General features: G+C 45.0%; 2 protein-coding genes across 9 annotated transcripts in view; both read left to right on the top strand.

The window, feature by feature from the left end:
* chd5 (chromodomain helicase DNA binding protein 5) overlaps positions 1-24,375 on the top strand; it is a 49,119-nt gene extending 24,744 nt beyond the window's left edge. For 2 of the 7 annotated variants that reach the window (XM_029827455.1, XM_029827452.1), the window contains 29 exons: positions 6,074-6,182; positions 6,270-6,461; positions 6,726-6,926; positions 7,063-7,200; positions 7,328-7,449; positions 7,524-7,697; positions 8,115-8,256; positions 8,345-8,476; positions 9,234-9,351; positions 9,442-9,566; positions 10,873-11,119; positions 11,238-11,410; positions 11,515-11,689; positions 12,358-12,444; positions 12,648-12,736; positions 12,856-12,989; positions 14,623-14,767; positions 15,212-15,371; positions 15,653-15,732; positions 15,887-16,091; positions 16,162-16,251; positions 16,328-16,471; positions 16,953-17,061; positions 17,163-17,295; positions 17,386-17,581; positions 18,508-18,576; positions 19,073-19,236; positions 19,958-20,084; positions 21,826-24,375. In XM_029827455.1, coding sequence (XP_029683315.1) covers positions 6,074-6,182; positions 6,270-6,461; positions 6,726-6,926; positions 7,063-7,200; positions 7,328-7,449; positions 7,524-7,697; positions 8,115-8,256; positions 8,345-8,476; positions 9,234-9,351; positions 9,442-9,566; positions 10,873-11,119; positions 11,238-11,410; positions 11,515-11,689; positions 12,358-12,444; positions 12,648-12,736; positions 12,856-12,989; positions 14,623-14,767; positions 15,212-15,371; positions 15,653-15,732; positions 15,887-16,091; positions 16,162-16,251; positions 16,328-16,471; positions 16,953-17,061; positions 17,163-17,295; positions 17,386-17,581; positions 18,508-18,576; positions 19,073-19,236; positions 19,958-20,084; positions 21,826-21,953 — 4,108 coding nt within the window. In that variant the 3' untranslated portion in view covers positions 21,954-24,375. Of the gene's footprint in view, positions 1-6,073; positions 6,183-6,269; positions 6,462-6,725; positions 6,927-7,062; positions 7,201-7,327; positions 7,450-7,523; positions 7,698-8,114; positions 8,257-8,344; positions 8,477-9,233; positions 9,352-9,441; positions 9,567-10,872; positions 11,120-11,237; positions 11,411-11,514; positions 11,690-12,357; positions 12,445-12,647; positions 12,737-12,855; positions 12,990-14,622; positions 14,768-15,211; positions 15,372-15,652; positions 15,733-15,886; positions 16,092-16,161; positions 16,252-16,327; positions 16,472-16,952; positions 17,062-17,162; positions 17,315-17,385; positions 17,582-18,507; positions 18,577-19,072; positions 19,237-19,957; positions 20,085-21,825 lie in introns of those variants that run through there. The other 5 variants (XM_029827453.1, XM_029827454.1, XM_029827458.1 and 2 more) reach the window with 5 other exon arrangements.
* Positions 24,376-25,519: 1,144 nt separating this feature from the next.
* The window catches only part of arhgef10la (Rho guanine nucleotide exchange factor (GEF) 10-like a), an 81,682-nt gene continuing 80,694 nt past the window's right edge, over positions 25,520-26,507 (top strand). For both annotated transcript variants that reach the window (XM_029826522.1, XM_029826521.1), the window contains exon 1: positions 25,520-25,894. The gene's annotated coding sequence lies outside the window, so the exon portion shown is untranslated. The remainder of the gene's footprint in view (positions 25,895-26,507) is intronic.

Here is a 26,507-nt window from a genome sequence, read left to right as displayed (position 1 = left end):
CTTCTTCTTGACCCCTATATCCCGAATCATAGAATTTCCAGAGGTCGGCAGAAAAACACTTTATTGTGGGCTTGTGTGGAGTCCTTTCTAATGTTTGTGGCCGGGATTTTGTGGTGCTTCAGAGCAATGTCCTGGATGGAGGGGAGTAGAAGACCCTATGTGAATGATCTCTTTGGTGCTTCTGTGGAATGTAGTGATGATAGGCAGGGACTGGTGGACTCCCTGCATTTAATACAGAATACAACATCCACGTACGTGTTTCCTGCTCCTGCAGGCGCACAAGACTCCAATGGAGAGCGGAGGAAATAGTCTCTTCAGTGGACTGTTTGGCCAGTAGGCAAATTAGACAGGGTCAAATGGAAGTAAGTGTGGAGATGATAGGCTTCTTAATCAGTTACTCAATGCAAATCACTTCATCATAATGTGAGTGAGGGCGTGGTCAGTTAGTGAGGTGATTTTTGGTACTAGGATGATGGTAGCAGTCTTGAAGCATGATGGAACTGCGGCTTTGGCCATCAAGCTGTTGAAATTGTATGTTAATCCCAAGCTGACTGAACCGCACATTCCCTAAACTCCGCACCAGGTATGTACCCAGGTCCTGGGGCTATCCCAGGACCCATCCACTGCGTATAGAGGACCAACAGTCCTCAACTAGTCTAGCTTCAGGATCCACCAGCCATGACCCAAATCTAGGAAAACTTTCAACATCTCAAATGCATTTAATAAAAACACGTTGCAGTTTGAACCTGACATAGTGCAAGATATCAAAGTGTGTCGATACACACAAACAAAGCAAAAGGTGCATCTTGAGGACAAATCAGTGAACATAACACAGAAGCTCAACATTTTTAACACTCAACAGGGCTTCATGCTTTAACAGGAAATAAAACTGTGGCAGTGTTTTTATAAACAAACCAAAAATAATCAAGTTTACAAAAGAAACTTTATTTGAATGTGTCGCTACCTTATCAGTCGTTAAAGTTCGAAAAACACTATTTTAATGTGGGAGTGAATGGGAGAACTTGCATTTGGGGTTGTACTTGGGGTCACATGACAGCTTAACTCGCCGACTCTCCTCTTTGCTGGCATGATGCTTTTTATGTTGACTCCAAAGGGGGGTTGTGTATCCGTTCTCATGCCTTTGTTTCTCAAGAAAGTAGTCGTTAAACCACCCCAGAAGTTTATTATATGCCATGATTGTGTTGTTCATTACATTCTCCCTGTCCAGCTTCTGTCCCATGACAGGTGCTGGGGAAGATGTTGAATCAGTTTTTAGAACTTTTTGAAAGCATCAATTTTGTCATTTTCTTCCAAAAATTCATGCCCCTACTTAGACACTTTTAATGTGTTTCATGGTTCAAAGCTGCTAAACAGCTCTGTACGAGGTGAGTTGTTCCACGCAGGAAAGGCACAAATTTCAGCTCGTAGCTCGTAAAAATGCGACAGATCCTTTCCCCTCGATATGACACACATGCTCATTACCAAGGTCTCTGCTCAGTTTTTGAAAAAACTCTACGCTCTTCTCTTAATGTAGTTTACCACTTGAATGGCTTCCTTTAATGTTCTATGAAGCAGCGGCACCATCTCCTGTGCTGCTAGGACCTCCCAATGCACCCCCCTAATAGCTCCAAGTTCCATTCTTAGCTTTCATGAGTTTTCTTTTCACACCCCCTGAGTTTTTTCCTGTCTCGGTAGCAGCACTGTGTTGACAGGATTTAACTGTAGCTTGGAGGAAAAATGGGCCTTTTGTTCAGAAGGTACCTGTCTGCGTATTCGTACCAAAAACATGACAGAGTACCAGAAGAGGTGTCAGCGCTGAGATGACGATTACATGGCTCATAGCTATGCTGATTACAGTTGATTATTTAGGATGAGTACATGAGGAGTCATGTTATAAAACTTTATCAATACTCACTGGCCAGTTAAGGCTGAGACTTATCAAACTCAGGGTTTTAACTTTAGCATTAAATTTTATCCCTTGTGAGTTGTGATAGCGATGCTTGTGTCCCAGATTAAAGCCAAGGAACTTGAGTACAGCTCCAAGGAGCTGACGCCTCCACCGTTGTTGTAGTAGGCAGCTCCTGTAGTAGGGAGCTCCAGAGAAATTGTTCCAGTACGTCCCTGTCCCACACATGTTTTACGTACACAAGTCAACCCGCATTGCTTGTTATGTCTGTGGATTTGACCATTTGTACTCCAAATTGTCCACTTGCCTCACTGCGGGCTGCGGTCTGTTGTTTAAGTTTACCTGGTAAATCTTTAATTCGCCAACCTACAGTAGAGTGTGGATGCTGTGAATTGATGAAACACCTCTCCCACAACATCCACAGTTGCAGGTAGGATAAGCTCCTCTGCAACGATGTGCTACCTGGTAGAATGCGAACCCGCCTGTTCCTACTTTAAGCACATAGAAGTAAGACACATTTGTGATGTCTTGAAGTCCTCTTTGAAAGTATTCAACAGCTCTGTCTTTGAAGGGTGTTTTTGCTTTTACAACTTGATGTTTTCTTGTGCCACTATGTAGCTGCTCAAAACACACTGAAGTATTTGTCCTCTTTTGTCCCAAATAGAAGAAAATGCCTATTTTAGGTAGTCGATGTTGTGTCTGGTACACCAAAAAGGGAAGTTGCGTACCCGGCCCGGAGGGTTACAGGGGCCCCACCCTGGAGCCAGCCTTCTACGCTGGAGTTGCTCAGGGTGAGAGACAGAGAGCGGGGGTGGGCTTTTTGCTTGCCCCCAGACTCTCTAGTTCCACATTGGGGTTCTCGCGGTTGAGCAAAAGGGTTGCTTCCCTGCGCCTTTAGGTTCTGACGGGAATGGGTTCCGATGGTTGTTTGTGCCTATGCACCAAACTATAGTTCAGAGTACCCGCCCTTTCTGGAGGATCTAGGACGGACGCTGGACAGTGTCTCGACTGGGGACTCCATCGTGCTGCTGGGAGACTTCAACGCTCACGTGGGCAACGACAGCATGACCTGGAAAGGCGTGATTGGGAGGAACGGTCTGCCCGATCAGAACCAGAGTGGTGTTCAGTTATTGGACTTCTGTGCTTGTCGTAGTTATAACTATAGCCATAACTAACACTATGTTCGAACATAAGGTTGTTCATTGGTGCTCTTGCACCATGACGGCCTGGGCCATAGGTCAATGATTGACTTCATACTCGTGTCAGCTGATCTGCGGCCATATGTTTTGAACACTCGGGTGAAGAGAGGAGCAGAACTGTCAACTGATCACCCAAACGCTTAGTGAGGGTCTGTTGGGAACGCTTGGTGGAGGAACCTGTCAGGCTGGCCTTCAACTCCCACCTCCAACAGAGCTTCAATCGTGTTCCGAGGGCGGTAAGGGACATTTAGTCTGAATGGGACATGTTCAGCTCCGCCATTGTTGAGGCGGCTGTTGCGAACTGTGGCTGCAAGGCCACTGGTGCTGGTCGTGGCGGTAATCCCCGTACCCGATGGTGGACACCAGAGGTGAGGGGAGCCGTCAGGCTGAAGAAAGAGGCCTACAGGTCATGGCTGGTCTGTGGGTCTCCGGAAGCAGCTGACCGGTACAGGTTGGCTAAGCGGGTTGCGGCCGCGACAGTCGTGGAGGCAAAAACTCGGGCATGAGAGGAGTTCGGTGAGGCTATGGAGGAAGACTTTCAGTCTGGCCTGAGAAGATTCTGGCAAACTGTCCGGCGCCTTAGGGGCGGCAGGCGGCAACTCACCCACACCGTGTTAGGTGTGCGTGGGGAGCTGCTGACTTCTCCTGGGGCAATTATCCGGCCATGGAAAAATTACTTCCAGGAGCTCCTCAATCCTACCAACACGTATCCTCAAGGTAGAACAGAGTTGGATGACCAGGAGGTGGACCATCCAATTTCCGGAGCGGAAGATGCCGAGGTAGTGAAACAGCTGCCTGGCGGCAGAGCTCCGGGAGCGCATCAGATGCGCCCGGGGTATCTTAAGGCTCTGGATGTTGTAGGGCTGTCCTGGTTGCAACATAGCGTGGATATCGGGGGCAGTGCCCTTGGACTGGCAGACCGGGGTGGTGGTCCCTATTTTCAAGAGTGGGGACCAGAGGGTGTGTTCCAACTATAGGGGGATCACACTCCTCAGCCTCCCTGGGAAAGTCTATGCCAGGGTGCTGGAAAAGAGGATTAGACTGATAGTCGAACCTCTCATCGAGGAGGAACAATGCGGGTTTCGCCCCGGTCGTGGAACCATGGATCACCTCTCTACCCTTGCTGGGGTGCTTGAGGGGCGTTGGGAGTTTGCCCAACCAGTCCACATGTGTTTTGTGGACTTGGAAAAGGCTTATGACCGGGTCCCCAGGGGCATCCTGTGGGGGGTGCTCTGGGAGTATGGGGTGGAAGGTCCCTTGATAAGGGCCGTCCAGTCCCTGTACCAAAGGAGCAGGAGCTTGGTCCGAATAGCCGGTTGTAAGTCGGACTCGTTCCCAGTGAGGGTGGAACTCCGCCAGGGCTGCCCTTTGTCACCGGTTCTGTTCATAACTTTTATGGACAGAATTTCTAGGCGCAGCCGGGGAGTGGAGGGTGTCGAGTTCGGTGAGCGGAAGATCTCATCACTGCTTTTTGCGGATGACGTAGTTCTTCTGGCGCAATCAAACAGGGACCAACAAATGCTGGGACGGTTCGCGACCGAGTGTGAAGCGGCAGGGATGCGGATCAGCACGTCCAAGTCAGAGTCCATGGTCCTTGCTCGGAAAAAGGTAGAGTGCCTTCTCCGGTTTGGGGAGGAGGTCCTGCCCCAGGTGGAGGAGTTCAACTATCTTGGGATCTTGTTCACGAGTGAGGGTAGGGTGGAACATGAGATTGACAGGCAGATCGGAGCGGTGTTAGCAGTGATGCAGGCGCTTAACCAATCCGTCGTGGTGAAGAAGGAGCTGAGCCGGAAGGCAAAGTTCTCGATTTACCGGTCGATCCTCACCTATGGCTATCAACGTTGGGTGATGACCGAAAGAACAAGATCACGGATACAAGCGGCTGAAATGAGTTTCCTCCGCCGGGGGGCCGGGCTCAGCCTTAGAGATAGGGTGAGGAGTCAGTTGGGGTGGCTCGGGCATCTGGCTAGGATGCCTTTTGGACGCCTCCCTTTAGAGGTGTTCCCGACATGTCCCAACGGGAGGCGGCCTTGTGTTCGGCCCAGGACTAGGTGGAGAGATTACATCTCTCGCCTGGCTTGGGAGCGGCTAGGGGTCCCCCCAGAGGAGCTGTGGCCGGGGAGAGGGCTATCTGGGCATCCCTCCTGAAGCTGCTGCCCCCGTGACCCGGATCCGGATAAGCGGGAGAAAACAACAAAACGATGCTGTGCCTGCGTTTGACCATGGTCATATGAAAATGAAGTGCAGGTTTTCTTCAGTATGTAAATGGTGGGAGTCCATTAGTACTGCAGGGCATTGTTGCCTCCTACTGTTGAGGAGTGTGAGTAAGCGGCATTCCAAGCTGTTCCCAATGGAAGCGTGGTACCTTATTTTACTGGTCACAACATGAAATTAATCCTCAAACCAGTTGAGAACCACAGACGGCTTTTTCCATCAATTCAGGTGCAGCCTTTTCTGCAGTGGTGCTGTTTGGTGCCTCGAACCTCCCACAAAAGTTATTTAGTTCATTTTAGGAAGTCAATGTCAGCTTCGGTGTCAGGGCTCACTTGTAGGTAATGATAACCCATTTATCTTGCCACATATTCTATTTCTGCTATTGAATTGAATTGCTATATGAATTGTCCTCAAGCGAGCCTGTTTGACCTGGATGATGATGATGTTCTTTTTAACACTGATGCCTTTTGTGCCTTTGGTGATGAAGGCTGACACAGACACGGCCTATAGTCGATGTTGATGTCACTCTTGCAGGTGCAACTTGTCACACTCTGTGCATTCAAAACAGTCTTGTCTGGCCTCCATTTCCCCTTCGGTCTATATCCTAACCTGCAGGTTTTTTCTCTTATCAGCAGGAACCAAGTTGGGGTCAGGGTTATTCAAATCAAAGTGCATTGCGATCACTCTGCCCTTTCCTCTGTCTGTGATACTAAGCCGTTTAGCTTATGATACTTCTTCTGGAAACATTTACCAGGGAACAAATACTCGGGGAGGACCAGCGGCCCCTGATGGTTTTGGAAGGACAAAAACTCAAAGAGTGCCATCCAAAGAAAGAGATCCCCCCTGATGCTCCCATCATAGATGTAAGTTGAGATCTTGTTTCTTCACACTAACAATATAAACCCATGTGATTCCACTCTAACAGACATCTGTTTTGCTTGTATTGCCAGCCAACAATTAAATTTGAGCACCAGCCATGGTACATTAACGCCACGGGGGGAACTTTGCATCCATACCAGCTAGAAGGCCTGAACTGGCTGAGGTTCTCATGGGCTCAGGGCACAGACACCATCCTGGCTGATGAAATGGGCCTGGGGAAGACCGTACAGACAATAGTGTTTCTCTATTCTCTTTATAAAGAGGTAAGGCTAAAGCAGTTTCTCTTTTGTTTCTTCAAGCATTTAACAACAGTACCATGAATCTCGAGAAGAGAATCAACTTCTAACCTTAAATTATCAGTTATTAATGTATTATTAAAGTGCAGTTCAAATTTAGATTACTATTCTGTTTGTCCAATATTAAAGGAACTGCAAATGATTTGGAGGGTCAATAGTTATTTTTGGTTCCAATTGTTTTCCTGTTACTTTTTCTTAAGTAGGATTTTCAATGTCCAATGTCACTCTTAGGGTCACTCTAAGGGGCCTTTCTTGGTAAGTGCTCCTCTGTCCACTATCATCAACTGGGAGAGAGAATTTGAGATGTGGGCACCAGATTTCTATGTAGTAACGTACACAGGGGATAAAGACAGCAGGGCAATCATCAGGGAGAATGAATTCACCTTTGAAGACAGCGCAGTAAAATCAGGACGTAAGGTGTTCCGCATGAAGGTACGGCAGGTGTAATGTCTTGCTTTTTTCTATTTACTGGACATTTATCTGATGAAAACTGTACACACGTCTTTGCTTTTCATTGTTCAGGTTTGTTGTTTTTGTTGTTGTTGATGCTCCCCTGTCCACTGTGCAGAAAGACACTCCAATTAAGTTCCATATTCTGCTGACATCGTACGAACTTATCACAATTGACCAAGCCATTCTGGGCTCTGTGACATGGGCCTGCTTAGTGGTAGATGAGGCCCACAGACTAAAAAACAACCAATCAAAGGTAGGACAGTGTGTCTCCTACTGATGCACATCCATAAAATACAATGCTATACATGTTCCAAATGTAAGATTTGCATTTTTACGGGATCTGCCTGTATAAAACTTATGGGATGTGATGTCCTGAGCAGTTTTTCAGAATTCTGAATGGATATAAGATCTACTACAAGCTGCTGCTCACTGGAACGCCTCTTCAGAACAACCTGGAAGAGCTCTTCCACCTGCTTAACTTTCTCACGCCAGAGCGCTTCAAGTAGGTCTTTCCTGCTTTTAGCGTTATGATGCTGTTGTCAACATGAGATAACAATTGACCCATCACTTGCACAGCAACCTGGAAGGTTTCCTGGAAGAGTTTGCCGATATCTCTAAAGAGGACCAGATCAAGAAGCTCCATGACGTTCTGGGTCCTCACATGTTGAGAAGGTTGAAAGTTGATGTATTCAAGAACATGCCTGCAAAGACAGAACTGATTGTCAGAGTGGAACTCAGCCCAATGCAGAAGTGAGTAATGCCAGGAGAGGAAACCCATCTTGGTGTTATAATGGCCTTCGTTTCACTGACAAAGCAAAAATGTCCTTAGATTTGCAGACTTAATACTGGAGATAAACCAGCTCTTCAAAAAGAAACAATTATACTATTTTCCTGCAGCATTAACATCTACTTGAACTGACAAGCACTAGAATTCTGCAAAACGTTTCTTCAATATTTTTTTTTAAGATTCATATTAGCCATTTTGATTTGTACAGTTAATCAGTATAACGAGTGAAACAACATAACGCTAATCTTAATGTTTATAAAGTCAACCATCATCATAAAGATACAGATTAGCAATAAGGTGAATATTATGTGGCGTATCATGAAATGGGACCAGGCCTTTAATTATTTCTTCTTTTCACTTTTGACCTCTGTCCCATCCAGGAAATATTACAAATTTATTTTGACGCGAAACTTTGAGGCTCTAAACTCCAAAGGAGGGGGGAACCAAGTTTCCCTGCTCAATATCATGATGGACCTGAAGAAGTGCTGCAACCATCCCTACCTGTTCCCTGTGGCTGCTGTGGTAAAGCAAATGCACCTGGCTGGCATCACAGACACTTTTTGGACGTATTCATTAGGTGCTTTGGTTCACGTGGGACTTTCTGTTGCAGGAAGCTCCCATGTTACCCAACGGCTCATATGATGGGAATTTACTGGTGAAGTCATCGGGAAAACTGACGTTGCTTCAGAAAATGTTGAAGAAACTCAAGGATGAAGGACACAGAGTTCTCATTTTCTCTCAGGTAACAACCCAAACCTGTAAAACACTCTTTCATTGAAAAGCCATAATAAAGATGATACGTTCATGATTTCAGATTATATGATCGTGTCCAAAATTGCCTTTGTCAGTTGTCTTTAAATTCTTCTGCAATTAGTCACATTTGAGAGCCAACGTACAAAGAATATATCTATTTACACCCTCAGCTTTCGGACCTCTTTGTGATGTAGAATAAAAGGTACATTGCTGGTCATCAAGCGAGGTTCCATGTTTCACTCCATCCACTCTCGGTGGAACAATTCTGATTAGATATTTTTCTGACTGCACCAAATCTCACTGGGAGTTTTAAGGCATATATTTATGATGCTGGTGTTTTTGGAGATGATTCATCTGAGGAGGTGGACCAAAGAATTCTGTAACATTGAGGGGATCCATATTTCAGAAGGGATTAAAGAGTTTGGATTTTAGAAAAAGGATTTTGTTCTCTCTCCAAGAAATAGAAATACCGGTAGTATAAACTGTGGTAATTAATCAATGACAATAATCCAATGACCAGTTTGGCTTTGATGGAGGGGTTGTGATTGAAATACTTGTGTGAAATTAGAATGACTTTCATGATGAGTTGTAATTGACTTTTAAAGTTCCTATTATTAATTCCACCTCAAAATACTGACCAGGCATCACATTCATGGAATAAGGCTTAGCTCCATTCTTGTTTTTCCTCTGATTTTTCCCACTTTGGATTTTCTGATCTGAAAATTTTTTAATTGAAAATTTGACAGATGACAAAGATGCTGGATTTACTTGAGGACTTTTTGGAATTTGAGGGTTATAAATATGAACGTATTGATGGTGGGATTACAGGAAGCCTCAGGCAGGAGGCCATTGACCGCTTCAATGGTGAGTTTGTTATCCCACATCTTCTCTCTTTGATCTTTGAGTCCTTCTGAAATGCTTTCATTAATGTGCCTGTTGAATCTATCATCTCAGCACCAGGCGCTCAGCAGTTCTGCTTCCTTCTTTCAACGCGGGCCGGAGGTCTTGGCATCAACCTTGCGAGTGCCGACACTGTTATCATTTATGACTCCGACTGGAACCCTCACAACGACATCCAAGTACTTTGTTTTGGTCCACAGACTGTCAGAGACATTCATACACTTTCAAAATTATGGCTGGATGGATGGATGGATGATTGATTGGATGGATGGATGGGTGGGTGGGTGGATGGATGGATGGATGGATAGATGGATGGATGGATGGATGATGGATGGGTGGATGGGTGGGTGGGTGGATGGATGGATGATTGGGTGGATGTATGGATGATGGGTGGGTGGATGATGGATGGATGGATGGATGGATGGATGGATGGATGGTTGGATGATAGGGTGGATGCATAGATAGATAGATAGTTCTACTGGTAATAAAGTTACAGGCATAAGAAATTCATCCAAACCAAATACCATAATTTCCGGACTACAGAGCGCACCTGATTATAAGCCGCATAATCTAATTTTAGAAAGAAAATCAATTTTGTACTTATACAAGCCGCTCTGGATTTTAAGCCGCAGGTATCCCACGTAGTAATATGAAAAATTAGATCGAAAACATTCAGTACCGGTATATGTTTTTATTACAGTAAGAGACGAGTCTCTGCTACACACAAATGACGTTGTTTATGCTTTTTTACTCAAACAATGAACAATCTAAAACTCCCCGATGGCCCACCTCTAAAATCTTCTATTTTCATTGCGGTGGCGATTGCTTTTGCCTTCCGTCTGATTTGTACAGCGGAAACACCGCGGCCGCCTGCACTCTGTGTGTTGACCCAGTCTTCCAGAACGTTCTGAAGCTCGGGCCACCTGCGATGTTTACGTCTAAAAGCTTTTGTCGTCTTTTTGCTTTGGATCAGGTCTGCAGGCTGGCGTCTCCACCTTCTCGCCATTGATTACCGTAATGTATGCCAAGATTACGCGCGTCAGCTCGATTTCCTTCTTCAACCGCCAGAGTGATCGCTTTTAACTTAAAAGCAGCATCATATGCTTTTCTTCTAGTATTTTCCTTGTTGATGAGGGTTAGTAAAAATGACTCATTCACAATAGTTGTGATAGTGCGCCACGAAAAAAAACATAATTAAGCCACACCGTAGAATAAGCCGCAGTGTTTAAAGTGTAGAAAAAAAGTAGCAGCTCTTAGTCCGGAAATTACGGTAGAAAGAAATTAACCTTGAGCCTTGAGATCCTAAGAAAGTTTTTGGTTAGCATAGTCCTGGGTGGATTTACCTGGGCAAAGACCAAAAACCCAGCTTAGGTTGATTGGACACATTCCAATCATCCCAATTAAGAATTAGTGGCAAATAACTGCAAATATTCATCAAAAGTTTCCGCCCATAATTCTCACTTCCCCCTCTCACTTTCCTCTCAGGCTTTTAGCAGAGCTCATCGTATTGGCCAGAATAGGAAGGTGATGATCTATAGATTTGTGACACGGGGCTCCGTGGAGGAGCGGATCACCCAGGTGGCTAAAAGAAAGATGATGCTGACCCACCTGGTGGTCCGACCTGGACTCGGCTCCAAGACCGGCTCCATGTCCAAACAAGAGCTGGATGACATTCTGAAGTTTGGCACTGAGGAACTTTTCAAGGATGAAATGGAAGCGGCACGAGCCATGGGTATGTCTGAACAGTCGATTTCAAGTATTAATCCTGGAAGTCTAGTAGACAGTTGATTTCTGTCAAAATAAGATTTATTCCATTTTTTAAATACCTTGTTCTTTGCTGCCATTAATAGGTGACAACAAAGATGGCGAGGAGGGCAACGTGATCCACTATGATGACGATGCCATCTCCAAACTACTTGACCGCAGCCAGGACGCCACTGAAGACACAGAGATTCAGAACATGAATGAGTACCTGAGTTCCTTCAAGGTGGCTCAGTATGTGGTGAAAGAGGAGGAGGGAGAGGTAAGAGCTGAAACAGGGGGGAAAGGACAGAAGACCCAAGTAAAAGACTGTCTTTACAGGTTGCTTTCGCTTTCATCCATAAATGGCTTTGATGTTTTGTTCAGGAGGAGGTGGAGCGGGAGATCATCAAACAGGAAGAGAATGTCGATCCTGACTACTGGGAAAAACTCCTGCGCCACCACTATGAGCAGCAGCAGGAGGATTTGGCCCGAAATCTCGGCAAGGGGAAGCGCATCCGAAAACAGGTCAACTACAACGACGCGACCCAGGAAGACCAAGGTAGGCTCTGCTGGTGACGCCAACCTGTGTTGCATTCATGATTTCATCATTCATTGTGAGTGGTTCTGAAGGAGAGGTTCCTGTGTCTCTAGACTTTCCTGTGTCTGGGTACAGATTCACCATCCATCCATCCATCCATCCATCCATCCATCCATCCAGTCATCCATCCATCCATCCATCCATCCATCCATCCATCCATGCATGCATGCATCTATCCATCCATCCATCCATCCATCCATCCACCCAGTCATCCATCCATCCATCCATCCATCCATCCATCCATCCATCCATCCATCCATCCATCCATGTTGAACCATCCTGTCGGACTGCTTCGTTTTATTGCGCCCCCAGGTGGTCACAAACATAATGTTACGTTTAGAGTGCTAAACGTAACATCTGCATCTATCTATCTATCTATCTATCTATCTATCTATCTATCTATCTATCTATCTATCTATCTGTCTGTCTGTCTGTCTGTCTGTCTGTCTGTCTGTCTGTCTGTGTCTGTCTGTCTCTCTGTCTATCTATCTATCTATCTATCTATCTATCTATCTATCTATCTATCTATCTATCTATCTATCTATCTATCTATCTATCTATCTATCTATCTATCTATCTATATGTATATGTTATATATATACATATATATTTGTTTATTTGTGGCTCAGAATGGCAGGATGATCTTTCAGATAATCAGTCAGAGTACTCAGTGGGATCCGAGGATGAAGATGAAGACTTTGAGGAAAGACCTGAAGGTAACAGACAAAAGAAAAATGGCTGAACTGTATTATATTCTTTTCCCCACACTGTTTTCACTTGAGGGAATTAAAAGCATGGCTAGTTACAAAGTCTGTAACATGTCTGTTTCTTTTATTTTAATTGTTGATGTGTTAAAAAGAACAAAATTTGGCTCTATAATTTAATGAAGTCAGGCAATTTAGATTGGTTTCTACCGTAGGTGGACGCAGACATTCTCGTCGTCAGCTGAAGAACGACAAGGACAAGCCCCTGCCGCCCTTGCTGGCACGCGTTGGGGGCAGTATTGAGGTATGAATGACATGGAGCAGCTTAAAACTAACCACAACCACATCATAGCTGTTAATTAAACGAAAACAGTTTTAATCTTAGCCCTGGTTCCAGCCTCATCAATGTCGCCTTATAAACAGGTTTTAGGGTTCAATACTCGCCAGAGGAAAGCCTTCCTCAATGCCATCATGCGCTGGGGCATGCCTCCACAGGATGCCTTCAACACTCATTGGCTGGTGAGAGACCTGAGGGGGAAGAGTGAGCGCGAGTTTAGGTAACGTCTTCTTCACAATCTGGCAATCTTTGACTTGGAAATGGCAACTTGTAACATGTCATGATATTATTTACTCACTGAACATTAACAGGCTTGTCCACAGTTACCAAACATCATGTTTGAAATAGTTTAAGCTCTATCAGAATGCACCAAACCAGAAAACCAGTGGAAAAAAGATGTCAACCCTTGGGTTAGTTCACTCATTAAAGCTCAGCGGTCATGTGTTACCTTATATAGTTTTTTTTACTACGCAAAAGGATAATACACTTATGTTAGCCAAAGCTTTCAGAGGATCCAAAATCACACATATGTCGTAAAAAGGAAATGATAATATCATTTAAAAATCACCCTCGCTGTAAGGGATGGTGGAGAAAACCGAAAATAGGAAATTAGGAAAATAGGACCTTTCTGAACAGGTAGGAGGCAGAATGTCTGTTTACCAATGTGCATTACAAGGAGGATAACAACAGATGACATTATAAAACGCAACACCAAGACAAGTACAAGCACCTGGAAATGACTCCAAGGTGCCAGAAAGTAGAAGAGAAAAGGCATTACATTTACATTACATTAACTTACAATGGCAAAAGATTACTGTTGAAATTTAATTCAGAAGGCTGCAAATAATGTGTTTTTTGGTGATGTGTTTTTTTAAATTTGAATTTCAATTTTGCATGTGTGCAATAATAAATGATATATTGTATTGTGTTAAGCTTTGCTTGTTCCATGTTCAGTTGTTGAGCAAAACTAGTTTGGGTCCATATCAAAAGGTTCCCTGTTATAGCTGGAGGAAGATTTTTTTCAATAAAAATCAATGTTGGCTTGTGACTTTGTCCCAGTTTTGAATTTTGGCCCACTGGGTATTTGAGTTTGACACCTCTGGTGTAGAGTGTATTGTGTTTGAACATGCAACAGAGTTTTGATGAATAGATAGAAGATCTATCAGATAGAACTGCTTTTTCATGGATGTCTCGTTGGTTTATAAGTGTTCCTGTTATTGGGTGATCATGAAGGTTTTTCATACGGCTGAGTTTAGCCCTTCACCTCAGCCCAATTTACCTCAGGAGACCTCAGACAGGGGTGGCTGGGACATTGATGGGTTGTAGCTCTTGATGTGTTTTCATGTGTTTGGATGAGAAATGTTTCAACATAGACTTTTGCTTCTGCGTGTTATTAGCACCAAGACCATGATAATGCTATTACCCACATATGGCCGTGTTGTTTGTTCTAAATCATTTTGTTCTGATTGCTGTTGGTAACATTACGTGTGTGTCGAGGCCCTGCATCCCTTCAGCTCTTCAGCTGGTGTGAGGCAGGAGAAAAGTTCATAGCAAACACACTTGGGTGCGATGTGCAGCAACAACCACTCTGTCCAAATCAGCAAAACCAGGTATAAAACGTACAAAAATAAACGTCGAAACATATCGCTCTCCCCCTGAGGGGCAGAGCCATGAACAAACAATGAGGACACTGGAATGGTGGACACTTGTGGAACAGTTTATGCTATTACGAGGACTCAGTGATGCTGCTGATGATAACCCATCTTCTTTTTAACTCCATTCATTGTAGAACTGAATGTTTTGCTACTCGGCTGAGCTTCAGCTCTGTTGGCTGAATTGCTTGTTCTCCTCAGGGCCTACGTGTCTCTGTTCATGAGACACCTGTGTGAGCCGGGGGCAGATGGAGCAGAGACCTTTGCTGATGGCGTCCCACGCGAGGGGCTGTCTCGCCAGCACGTTCTCACCCGTATCGGAGTGATGTCGCTCGTCCGGAAAAAGGTGCGTTCATCAGCAGAAAATGTAAAAGTTTAAAAATAGCTTTAGAATCATGTTTTCCATTTGGAAATTTTAGATTCTGCATGTGTCCGTCCGCCCACCTGTGTCTGTCCGCCCGCGTATGTCCGTCCACCCTCATGTGTCCGTCCACCCGCCTGTGTCTCTCCACACACGAGTGTGTCCGTCCACCCTCCTGTGTGTGTCCACACACGTGTGTCTGTCTACCCACCAAACTTTGACAGGTGTTCTGGTAGCATGTGTAGGTGCCGGACCACTGCCTAGGGACCCTTGAGCAAGGTACTGGACGCCCCAATGCTGAATTAGCGCCCAGCGATGAGCTGGCAACTCGTTCAGACGCCCATTTGCAACTCAGGACCAAGAAGGGGAGAAAGTGGTAAAAAAAATACTTTGATCTGCTGTGGTTGAAGTCCAACCTCTTTTCTACAGGTGCAGGAATTTGAGCACGTCAATGGCAAGTTAAGCTCTCCAGATCTGATTCCCATTGGTCTGGAGCTGAAGAAGCTGACAGAGAGTTTGTCCTCTGACCCCAACACACCGGTGCTGGCAAGCCCCGTCGCTACTCAGCCCAGCACTCCTGTCCCCCCAGGTCAGAAGCAGTGAGACAAACACACAGGGCTGATGTCTTCATCAGTCCCCCAGTCACAGAGATGAGCTGAGGTGTCCCTTATCGGACGTCCAGCCTTGTTTTTATGGCTTTAGATGACTAATTCAAACATGAGTTTAAACTCCATGTGACACTGTCCACCATTTTAAAAAGCTTTAATTTTAGGTTGTTTTTTCCGCATGACGTACGTCATCATGAATGTTCCTTAATTGGCTGTAAGCTGAGAGTCAATTTAAGATGTTAAAGAAAACGTCTGATTGTAGAGAAGCCCGAGTCTCTGTCCTGTACCACTGAGGACAAAGACGTAACTGAGCAAGACTGCAAGATGCTCGCAGAGCAGGAAGTAAGTCTTTTTTCTTTGAACTGTCCATCTCACGGTACGTCGCTCCTTTAGCCACCTCATCCTCTGAGAATCTTCGATCAAACCTTTAATACCTTTGAACTTCTGAAGCTGACCTCCAACCACTGTCCTGTCTGACCCCCCTTCCCCCCGGCAGACCCCGTGGGCGGACACAGCATCCGTAGCCGAGAAGGTATCTGACAGTGAAGAGGGCAAGGTCGGCTCAGATGAGAAAACAGGAGATAAGAGGGGCAGAACGGAGTTGCCCTCCACCCAGACAGAGCTACCTGCCAACCCAAAAGATCCAGTTTTGAAGCCATCAGAACAGCCATCTAGCCGCAACACACTGAAAAATTTGCAATGTAGGAACAAAATCAAAAAATAAATCCTGAATGTGTTCTCTGATTAAGTCGTGTGGGGTTTTATCCACAGTGGAGACCTGCAAAGAAACAGGGAAATCTTCAGGAAAGCGTAGCAACGACGGCCCTCCAGCAAAGGATGAAGACCGGGAGAAGAAGCCAGGTGAACTTGCTGCAGATGGGAGCTTCCCATTGCTGTCCGCCTTCATCTTTTTACACATTCCTATTTGCCCCTGCAGAGGATGCAAAGAATGAGGACATCGTGGAGGGTCACCTGAATGGGGAGAGAGAGACTTTGGAAGAGATGGATGAGAGCAAAAAGGAGGATAAGAATGGATTCAAAGCAAAGTTCATGTTCAATATTGCAGATGGGGGCTTTACAGGTAAGAATTACCTCTACTTCCCTTAAAGACCAAAGAGGAGACGGAGAGGTGACAATATGAGTGGATTCATTCAGTCATTTCATCCTGATGAAGCCCTTTTTTCCATTGGAGCTGGGATTTTCTGTTACCTTATATTCATGTCTGTATTTATGGCAGAGGGCAGGCAACACATGGAAGGTGTTCTGGTAGTAGGGGAAGGTGCGAGAACACCTTCCCATGGGGACCCATTTGGCGGGCGGGGGACCTGCCCCATGACCCCGAAAGCGATTAAGCGGGTTAAGACGAGGGCGAGAACGCTTGGCCTCACATGCTACTTTCATCCTGTCCAAAGCGGCAGGTTCTTCCCGCAGGGTCCTTCTGTTCCCTGCAGGGTGTCTTTTAGCTCTCACGTCTTCTCTGACTTCTTAGAGCTGCTGGAATCCGTTTGGAATCCTGACACAGATCGTTTTAAAATGTTCTGGTTGTGCTTTTTCCCCATCAGAGCTTCACACTCTTTGGCAAACAGAGGAGCGAGCGGCACTGTCCTCTGGGAAGATGAATGACATATGGCATCGTCGCCATGACTACTGGCTGTTGGCTGGTATCGTAACGTATCCTTACGCTGATCATTCAGGGTCGTATGAACTGCTTGATAGAATTCCTTCTGTCAGATGCTGGACGGTTGTTTCCCTTGACTAGCGCTCCTTTGCAGACATGGCTACGCCCGCTGGCAGGACATCCAGAATGACCCACGCTATGCTATTCTCAATGAGCCCTTTAAGACTGAAATGCACAAGGGCAACTACCTAGAGATGAAGAACAAATTCTTAGCTCGCCGCTTTAAGGCAATTTGAGTCTCTATAGGTAGAAATATTTCTGTGAGTCTGCAATATTTAAAGGACTAAAGTATTTATTATGTCCAAAATTCTTTGTAGTTGTTGGAGCAGGCACTAGTGATAGAGGAGCAGTTGAGGCGGGCGGCTTACTTGAATATGACCCAGGAGCCCAGTCACCCGGCCATGGCGCTGAACACTCGCTTCACAGAGGTGGAATGTCTGGCAGAGTCTCACCAGCACCTCTCCAAAGAGTCTCTCTCCGGGAACAAGCCCGCCAATGCTGTGCTGCACAAAGGTCCACTTTCAAACATAAGCAACAGTGGTGACCAGTTCCTCTGACCGTTGTATTTTGCCTCGTCTGTCTCACCCTTCCTGTCATATTTTTCTGGTCCAATGTGCTGCCTGTGTAACACAAATTCACACTGATGCTTAACTTTAATCAACCTGAAAAGGCAGTTGGGAATCACAAAACATCAGATGTGGTCTTGTTATCCAGCAAGACAGTTGGTTGTTTTGTCATCCTAAGATGATTTAGAACATAGAAACTGAGAACATTGAAACTTCTGAGCTTCATCTTTGTACCAAAAGGATTCAAATATCTTTTTAGTAGAACATAGAATCAAATTTCAGCAGGGATATTTCAGGTAGAGGAGCCACGGATTGAGAGGAGCCAGGCTGACCACAGAATGTAGAGATGAAGAAGGTCAGGGAGGTGTAAGGTCGCAGGTCCTTGATAGGGATCGAGCAGGGCGACACAAAGCTGAGGCACCAAAGCAGAGGCTTGGGGAACAAAGCTTACATCATTGAATATGAATAGAATAATGTTATGTCTTCTACGGTTCTCTCGCACTTACAATTTTGTCAGTGGATCAGAGTGGAAATCTCGTCAGTGAAGATCTCATGATGCCACTGCACAGAAGAGAGAGAGCTTATGGTTTCAACTTTAAGCTTTAACATAAACCCAGTGTAAACACAAACTTGGGCATTCATGTAGTTACCACAAAACACAAAAGAAAAACCTTCCCCATTTTTAACCACTAAAACTTAAACCACTACTTTGTGGCTCTCAAGCCCTTAAAGAGATGTTCTAGAAAGAAAATCCTTTTTTTCCCAAATTAGAACCAAAAATGTGTTTATAGTGCTGAGGAGAGTTTGGAGCGTCACAGAAACTGCTTTTTCTTGTGCATTTAGTTACTTGCTGACAGTTCATTTATTGTGCAGAGAGGCTTCAATTAGAGGCTTCCAGAGAGGACGTGGATGGAAGAGATGCTGCCCAGAAGAGAATCACAGGGGGGTGATCTGAGCCTTGAGTCCACAGGAACCTGTCATTGCTGAGCCTTTTCCTGCTTTAATACATATTTGTATAAATTCTTTGGAGCCAAGCCTTTTAAATGAAAGGTTTCGCTCATCCACCCGGAGTAAATGGAGGGCAAACAGAAGCCTGTAAACATGTTTTCACACCGTTGGTCTGTCTGCAGCCAAATGATATTTGGCTCCTACTTTGTCCGTTTGACTCATTGTGAAAACGTGCCCACAGTGATTGTGCATGTTTGGAAAGAACCCAGAGGCTGCTGGGACAGTTGAATGTCTCAGATGAAACATTGAACTCATCTTCTTGAACTCTCTTTAATAAGGACAGATGTGTTTTCTTGCCAACTGTAGTCATCAGATCAATTCGGATCTATTATTTTGATGCCATTTGCGTTCGGTTTTTTTTGCTGGCTAACATCTTCTTCGAGGCTGTTGCCTCTACAGACATTGAAGCTGTTTTTTCCTCGTCTGACAGTGCTGAACCAGCTGGAGGAACTTCTGAGTGACATGAAAGCAGACGTAACGCGGCTTCCCAACATGCTTTCCAGGATTCCACCCGTTTCTGCTCGCCTGCAGATGTCGGAGCGGAGCATATTGAGCCGTCTCACCAGCCGAGGGAGCGAGCCTCCGTCGCAGCAGGTGATAGGTTCAAGTCCAACCTTTGGCATCAAACTGCTTTTTAGGTGGAGTTTAAACCAACCCCACGAAGGTGGGGGTTTAAACTTAAGCCTCCAACTCGGATTCAAGCCAGGCTTTGTGTCCTACCGGGCAGAACCTGGTTTCGGTGAAAGTGTTACCCGTACGATAGAAAGCCCGTCTTGAATCGGGCCCTTGAGGGGTCTGGATTTGCACGTCTCGCACCTAGAACGACAAATGTCTCAAAGTAATAATTAGCGTTAGCTTGTTTCCCTATAGTACATGACGGTGTAAAGATGAAATATCAACGTCTCATTCATATTTAATGTTTTTCTGACATCTTTCTGTTGGCCCCAAAACAAGCTGCTTGTTCCTGCCGCCCCATCCCGAAATATTGGGAGTGTAGAATCACAGTGATCACTTTCAGTCATCATAATGATAGTTTAGAGAATATTGTAATACTATATTGGAAAAGTTGCTGGAATGTAAACAATCATGTAAACAATCTAAATCGTCATCCTGTCCATTTCCCATCCAATATTCCCAGTCCATTCCGGGGTGCAGCACACTTCTGATATCTCCATGTTGTGGAACAAGGCCCTGAACAATGCTGGAGCTCCGCCAGCATTGTGGATGGTGTCTTTATAATATGACTGAATCTTCAACGTTATGTTTTATACAAGAAAAATATTCAACTACAAATATGTCTGATTCTTGTTTGCAGTCATTTAGTCCCGGGGGATTTGGCTGTTCTCAGATGTACAGCAGTGGCTTTGGTGGAGGCTTCAGAGGCCCTGGTGGGCAGCCAATGGTGAACTACAGCCAAATGCCTCTTGGCCCTTATGTCAGTGGTAGGTTTGCTGCTGCTTCCATGCCAATGCTAAACAACACAAGACCAGAAGGTGCTGATACAACTCACAGTACATTCTTTACATAAAAAAGCCACGTGGAGACAGAGAAATGAAAAAGTAGATCAAGGGGAAACTCAATTACAACCACGCAATCAACTCATGGGATGTGATAAAATTACTAAACTAATATTTCATTGATTGCAAACATTAAAGTAGATGTAAGTGTCTACAGCTTCTGCTTGCAATTGTTTTCATTTTATGAAAGCAGTTATCATTTAAGCTGTGTTTGAACTTTGTACTGTTTCCGAGCAAAAGTAGCAGCAATATCAGTCACATGGATAAAGCAAATAAAAGAGAAGATGAAATAAAAGAAAAGAAAACGGTTATGCAGATTAGTTCCGTTTAGTGACAATGTTGCTTGGCAACAAAGCCTGCATCATTTAAAGCCTGCTCATTTCCCTTTTAATTGGTGCCATATTTGTGGGGGCCTTCTTTTTAGATGAGCAGCAGAGCGGAGCATGTGGTCTCTGCCAAACAGCTTATTCTGGCATTCACTCTTGTTTAGAGCTTGGTGGATTGGATGACAGGAGTCTAAAGAAACATGGCATATTGGCCATTTAACGTCCCATTTAGCAAACAGGAGTGTCAGTAGTTTGTGAAACACCATTTGCAGCCACAACAGCCTGACACAGCCTGATTTTGGCCCATTGTTCCACCAAAATTTGCCCCATGTCAGCCAATATGGTTGTGTTGGACACTGTGGCACAGACAGAGTGACCCCACAAGGTGATCCCACAAGGTGACCCCCCTAGGTGACCCCACAAGGTGATCCCACAAGGTGACCCCACTAGGTGACCCCACAAGGTGATCCCACAAGGTGACCCCCCTAGGTGACCCCACAAGGTGATCCCACAAGGTGATCCCACAAGGTGACCCCACTAGGTGACCCCACAAGGTGATCCCACAAGGTTACCCCACAGGGTGATCCCACAAGTGTTCGGCTGGGGTCGAGGTCAGGGCTGCTGGCAGGCGATTCCGCCCTCTCCACCTCACAAATCTGGTTATAATCTGAGACCTGCAGCTTTCCCAGGTGCTTACTTTGTGGAGATATGGGTTAGCCACTGGTGGCAGAATCGCATCTCGATATCTGTCTGCCTTCCCTCCAATGATTTCGAGTGTGCCGGCCCACACCGTCACCCTGCCGCTATCAAAAGAAGCGACACTGTTGGTGTAGCGACCGGCGTAGCTTTCTCCGCTCCTCCACATGTTCAGGTTCCAGCACAAAGAGGCCTGGAGGTGGAGGGCAGTCAGAGCTTGTACACAGACTGGGTGCAGTCTGTTCCAAATTATCCTGGCAGAGAGAAATCAGGCAGCCTGCGGTTGGTACGCACAGCCAGGGCGAGGAAACCGTTTTCCTCAGGTGTTGTCTATTGGGATATCTACTTTGTGAAGCACATCGCTGTGGAAATGGTGGAAGGACTCACTCCAAATTCTACTTGGCTCTATACCAGAGCATCTGCAGTGACCTTGGCATGTGGCTGCTCTCCAGATCAGTCACACATGACATTTTCATGATGAATTTTATGGCCAACAAGTGAATGAAAGGATAAGGGTGAGATTTGAACACTGTATTTGTATTCTTCACATCTTTGATGTCTTTACCATCACTGCACAGCCACATTATGTGTGATTTCCTCGACACAGTCTTAGGTTAAGACTCTTAACCCTCTTTCCATTTCAGTGTCCACTAATGGCCCTCCACCACCCGTAAGCCACATGGATAAGAAGTCCCTCGATACCTTACGAGATGTGATGACGCCTGACCTCAAGGCTGGCAAGCCGAGCGATGTGATTTGCATTGAGGACTAGACTGGCCACATGGACCAATGGTCAGAAACTCCCAGGGATGGATTTTTTTCCAACTACCCACCTCTTCTGAGTCCTCCTCTCTTCTCTCCACGTCCATGTCTCCAATCATGGAAGTGGAGCTCTCTGGGGTTACATGAGGCAATCAGTTTTTTCGAGGCAAATGTATCGATTTTAAGAATTGCACTTTTATCCTTCAAGAATGATAATCTCAGCAGATCTTTGCCCTTTTTGCTGGAGAGCTGAACCATAGGAGCAGCAATCAAGCTTGTTTTTTTTCTGTTTTAAGAGGATTTTCATTTTGCAGTCAGGTCTAACTGAAGACGAGGTTGTAATGACCGAGTTTGGTTTTCTTAGCTGGGGCTGATTTTCATCTCAGAGCTGTTTGCTTTGTTTGTGCCGGCTTGCTTCTTCCCTGATGTCTGCTCTCTCTCTGTTGACTTTATTCCTCTGCCTATTCACTGTGACTTTGCCCCACTGGAACATGTTCACTGCATCGTTGAGGGCCATTTCAATCATGGTACAATGTAAGGACATTCTCCTCTGGACTCTTACTGTTCTTTCCAATCACAGTAGTTTGTCATTAACGTGGTAACCAGTGGACAAGCTTTTCATTTCTGGAATCATGATCATGTCGTAGCTGGACACGCTTCTGTGTCAATCTAATCCCTCTATAGACTGCCACCTGCTGGGCAAATTGGAGAAACGTAAACGCTGGCCAACCTGCATAAACAGTATGCTTGGCTGTGGTGTCAGGACCTGTTACGGTTGGCTTCTCGGACGAGGTGAACTCAGAGACTGCTGTTTATTTTACCTCACATCATCTCATCTAATCATAATTAACAGTTGTAAAAACATATGGATGAATCAGAATCAACATACATGAAGAAAAAAGCTGTGGAAGTGACAAAAATCGATATGATTTTTTTTTTTTAAATGTATGGTCCGATATTGTGATTGTGCTTCTTATATCTGAATGTTATAGAGCCTTACACTAGCGTCATGACCAAGAGGGTTTGCACTGTAAACTGGGATTCAACACACAAATCTGTATCGACATGCAGGATTGGCGTTAAATCCCAAGAGGCTATTTAGCCCCTGTTGTGTGACATATATGTATATGGTGTAAATTTGACTTTATGTCTAGAGTTGAGAATTGCTGTTTTTTGTTTCCAATTCTCTGACGCTATAAGAGCATTACATTCACTTGGTCACGCGGTACCGTTACTGAAGATGCGTCTGTGTGATGAGTGCAGCGTGTGACTTGGTGAGATCGAGGCTTTATTGAGGCGTTTTCTGTGTTGGACCAAGGCTGCACGTTTGTAGATTGTTTGAGACTTTGCTGTTCACTGCTTCACCTGCTCAAGCAGCTTCCTGGCTCCTTCTTTCCCTGTGACACACCTAGATGCTGAGGCGACAGTCCATTAATGAACATAGGCATTATAATTTCATTTACTTTGAGGTGTTTCCAGAATCTTTGCTGTACATGACGTATATTTGACTTTTCTTCTTGTTTCCAAAGAGCAGTTGTATCATCTGCTTAGCTGAAGCCATTGATCAGGCACTTATTTGGCTTTGGATTTGGACAAATCGAAAAGAGAACTGGTTGTGTTGTACAGTTACTAAGTGTATTTTCTTACTTCCTTCGCCCTAAACTCCTTTGTCAACCCTGCTTATTGCATATTGAGTCTTCTTCACAAAGCGTTCTTTGAAAAGACACAAACTTGGAGGTATAATTACTGGTTTCAAAACATCAATTATGGTTTAAAGCGCTTTATCAGATTGTAGTCTCTTCTTTATTGTTTTTCAGTATTTTTCTGTCCATGTCAGTTTTTGACATGCGGTTAGAAACTCACAAACATGTAAATATTTCAGTTTCTTTCTGATTAATCCTGCTCAGCTGTATCAATTGGGGGAAAATAAAAAAATGTCTGCCAGTGGTATGGCCATAGAGTCGCAGCGTGCGTCATCTGTACTGAATCTAAAGATTAAAAAATGGAAAGAAAGACTTTTTCTGCCCTGAAGTTGGGACGTGTTCACGGCTTCAAAAACTCAATAGGCAGATGAATTGCAATCAAACTGAAGTCAGTATGAATGTAAGATCTAATAGAAAAAAAATGCTTCAGTCTAAGAATAAAAATGTTGACAATGTATGTACATGCTTTTTAATATGGCTTCAAAAGCTTAAAGAAAAGGCCCCAATGAATGACAAAAGGCACCTTTGTTGCAGCGAATGCACAGCATGTGAAGCAGCCGAGAGGACGGTTCACTTCACGGAGGCGCTGATGGACAATGAGCTTGGTGCAACGTTCAGGCCCCCATGTCTGTGTTGTACAGCAAAGTGGATGAAGAAGTGAATTGTCATCTTTTTCTTTGTATTCTGTGTATTTGTTGAATGTGTTTTAATAAATATGTCCAACAGTAACAGTGTGTGGTTCTCCTCTTTCAGAGTTCAGGTCAATAATCCAGCCCATATGATGAACACAAGTGACTTTCTAGACCCGACCTTGGAGTTCTGTCCTGCAGTGCAGCACGCCACGTTCTGCAGGATCCTGCAGTAAATGAGTGAGGGTAAACTGGACAACACACTTAGTGGAGCTTCAAAAGTGAAGAAACTCAATCACGTTAGAAGAAGATGCTGCTCATTAACTCTAAAACCAAACCTTCAATGAAAAGACGCTCACATTTCTGTTGCTGTGTATTATTTGGTACATTCAATCATGATATAATAGATATTTATGATGAGGGTAGGATGGCTTTGATGTACTCTATAATAATAATGATGCAAGCATGAAGAATAATAAAATACACAGAGACAACGTTCAAAGTTCACAACACAGGGCACTAATAATAATAATAATAATAATAATAATAATAAGTTGACCAGACAGTTGACCAGAGGATGGTTTATGTAGCTGCTCAAACTGGGAATTAACTACAGTTGTGTCTCACCGCCCCCCCACAGGACTGCAGGAGAAGCAGAGAAAACAAGGACAAGACACAGCAGAACACAAACCATAACAGCAAATAAGTAAGTCTGGGGGGGGGGGAGACACATTGGGATCCTCTCTCTCTCTTTTAGCCCATTCTCTCCCAGAGGAATTGACAGTTACATTTAAAAGTGGCATTTGGATGCAGCCCAACCCTGCATAAATGCACACAAAGGTGCATCTTGGGCAACTACACCTGAACTATAAATGCAGATTAACTGAATACCAAAGCAGCCCAAGATCAGTTACATAAAGAAAATTCTTAAAATCCAAGCATTTAACCCAACCTATCTAACACATATATATGCACACAAAGATAACATAAGTGTAATTACAAAAAGCTTGAGTATATATTTGCTTTATTTCATCAACTACAAGGCCACTGTACTGTACTTAAAATCTCAGCCATCATTAATGACGCGCCAACAGACCCGGAAGTAAAGCAGAGCCGTAATTCATTGAGTCCCGCCCACTCTTTTAATCATTTCCTCAAACTGTATTTGATTGGTCGAAAAACCGAGCCATGCCCTTGTCATTGGTCCCTGTTTAACTTTCTCCGTCCATCATTGGCTAGTTCCCTGTGCGACTGGTCAACCCGCTTTCTGCGCCCGCGGTGGCTGCAGCGATCTCCAGAGTGGGTGGAGGGAGATCAAACTAAAGAAAAGTCTGTGGGGGAGCTGACAGGGGTGGAAGGAAGCGACAAAGGCCAGGGACCGAGGCAGCAACAACCTGAAGAGGTACCTCGCGCACAAGCCGCCAGTGCTCGCGGTGCTGCGTTCAAGTTGCCGGAAAGTAAGGAGCTCACAGTGGCAGCCTGGATTTTACACCCGCAATAAACAGGAGTGTTCTGGGCCCGGTATTCTGTTGAAGAACGCTTAATGGAAGGTTGTCGAGGCTAAAGGTTCGTCAGCAGCCCGGAGATTCTTCCGAGGACACACGACTGAGGACAAGACGGTGAGAAGCGTCGATATTTCCTTTCCAGGGAACCATGTCTGCTGAGCCCTCACCGCCTCGTCTTTCTCTGCATGTTTGCGTGTCACAAAGACAGCAGCCTTTGTCCAAAAGGCCCCCTGATGGTGTGTCGGTCGCTTTCTGCCTTTCTGTCTGAGCTAGGAATGTCCCCATCATCCTGACCGATTAAAGCTGCCCGGCTACAGAGAAAGGTCCCAGCAGAGAAGGTGGGAAGGTTAGAAGGTGGGACGCGTGGACCTGCATTCAGCAGCGCTTCTCTCCTCTCACACAACCTCAGGATGGGTTACAACCTGCAGAAGAGACAGCGAACCCGGGGTCCTCCTTAACTGATTGGCCGTTGTCTCTAGGACTCTGCCAGTTTCTGCCTCACTTGCGAAATCTTGGTATAACTGTACCCGGGCTCTTGCACCTCACTCCCAGCCCAGCCCTAACTACAGCCAGTCCTAATCCATGCATGCCCAGGCCATCCCAGAGACATCATTATGATTGAAGGGCCTTTCCTATTCAGAGAAAAAAAACTATCAAGATGATTCTGGTTTTACATGGTTTCACATGGCCCCTGGGTCCTGCTCGTGGTCCTGTTCCATCTGTTTAA

Source organism: Takifugu rubripes, chromosome 19 (genome assembly GCF_901000725.2).
Source record: "Takifugu rubripes chromosome 19, fTakRub1.2, whole genome shotgun sequence".
In the NCBI taxonomy this organism is placed as follows: Eukaryota; Metazoa; Chordata; class Actinopteri; order Tetraodontiformes; family Tetraodontidae; genus Takifugu; species Takifugu rubripes.
Note: the sequence above shows the minus strand (reverse complement) of the source record. Positions and strands in the feature narration are given on the sequence as shown.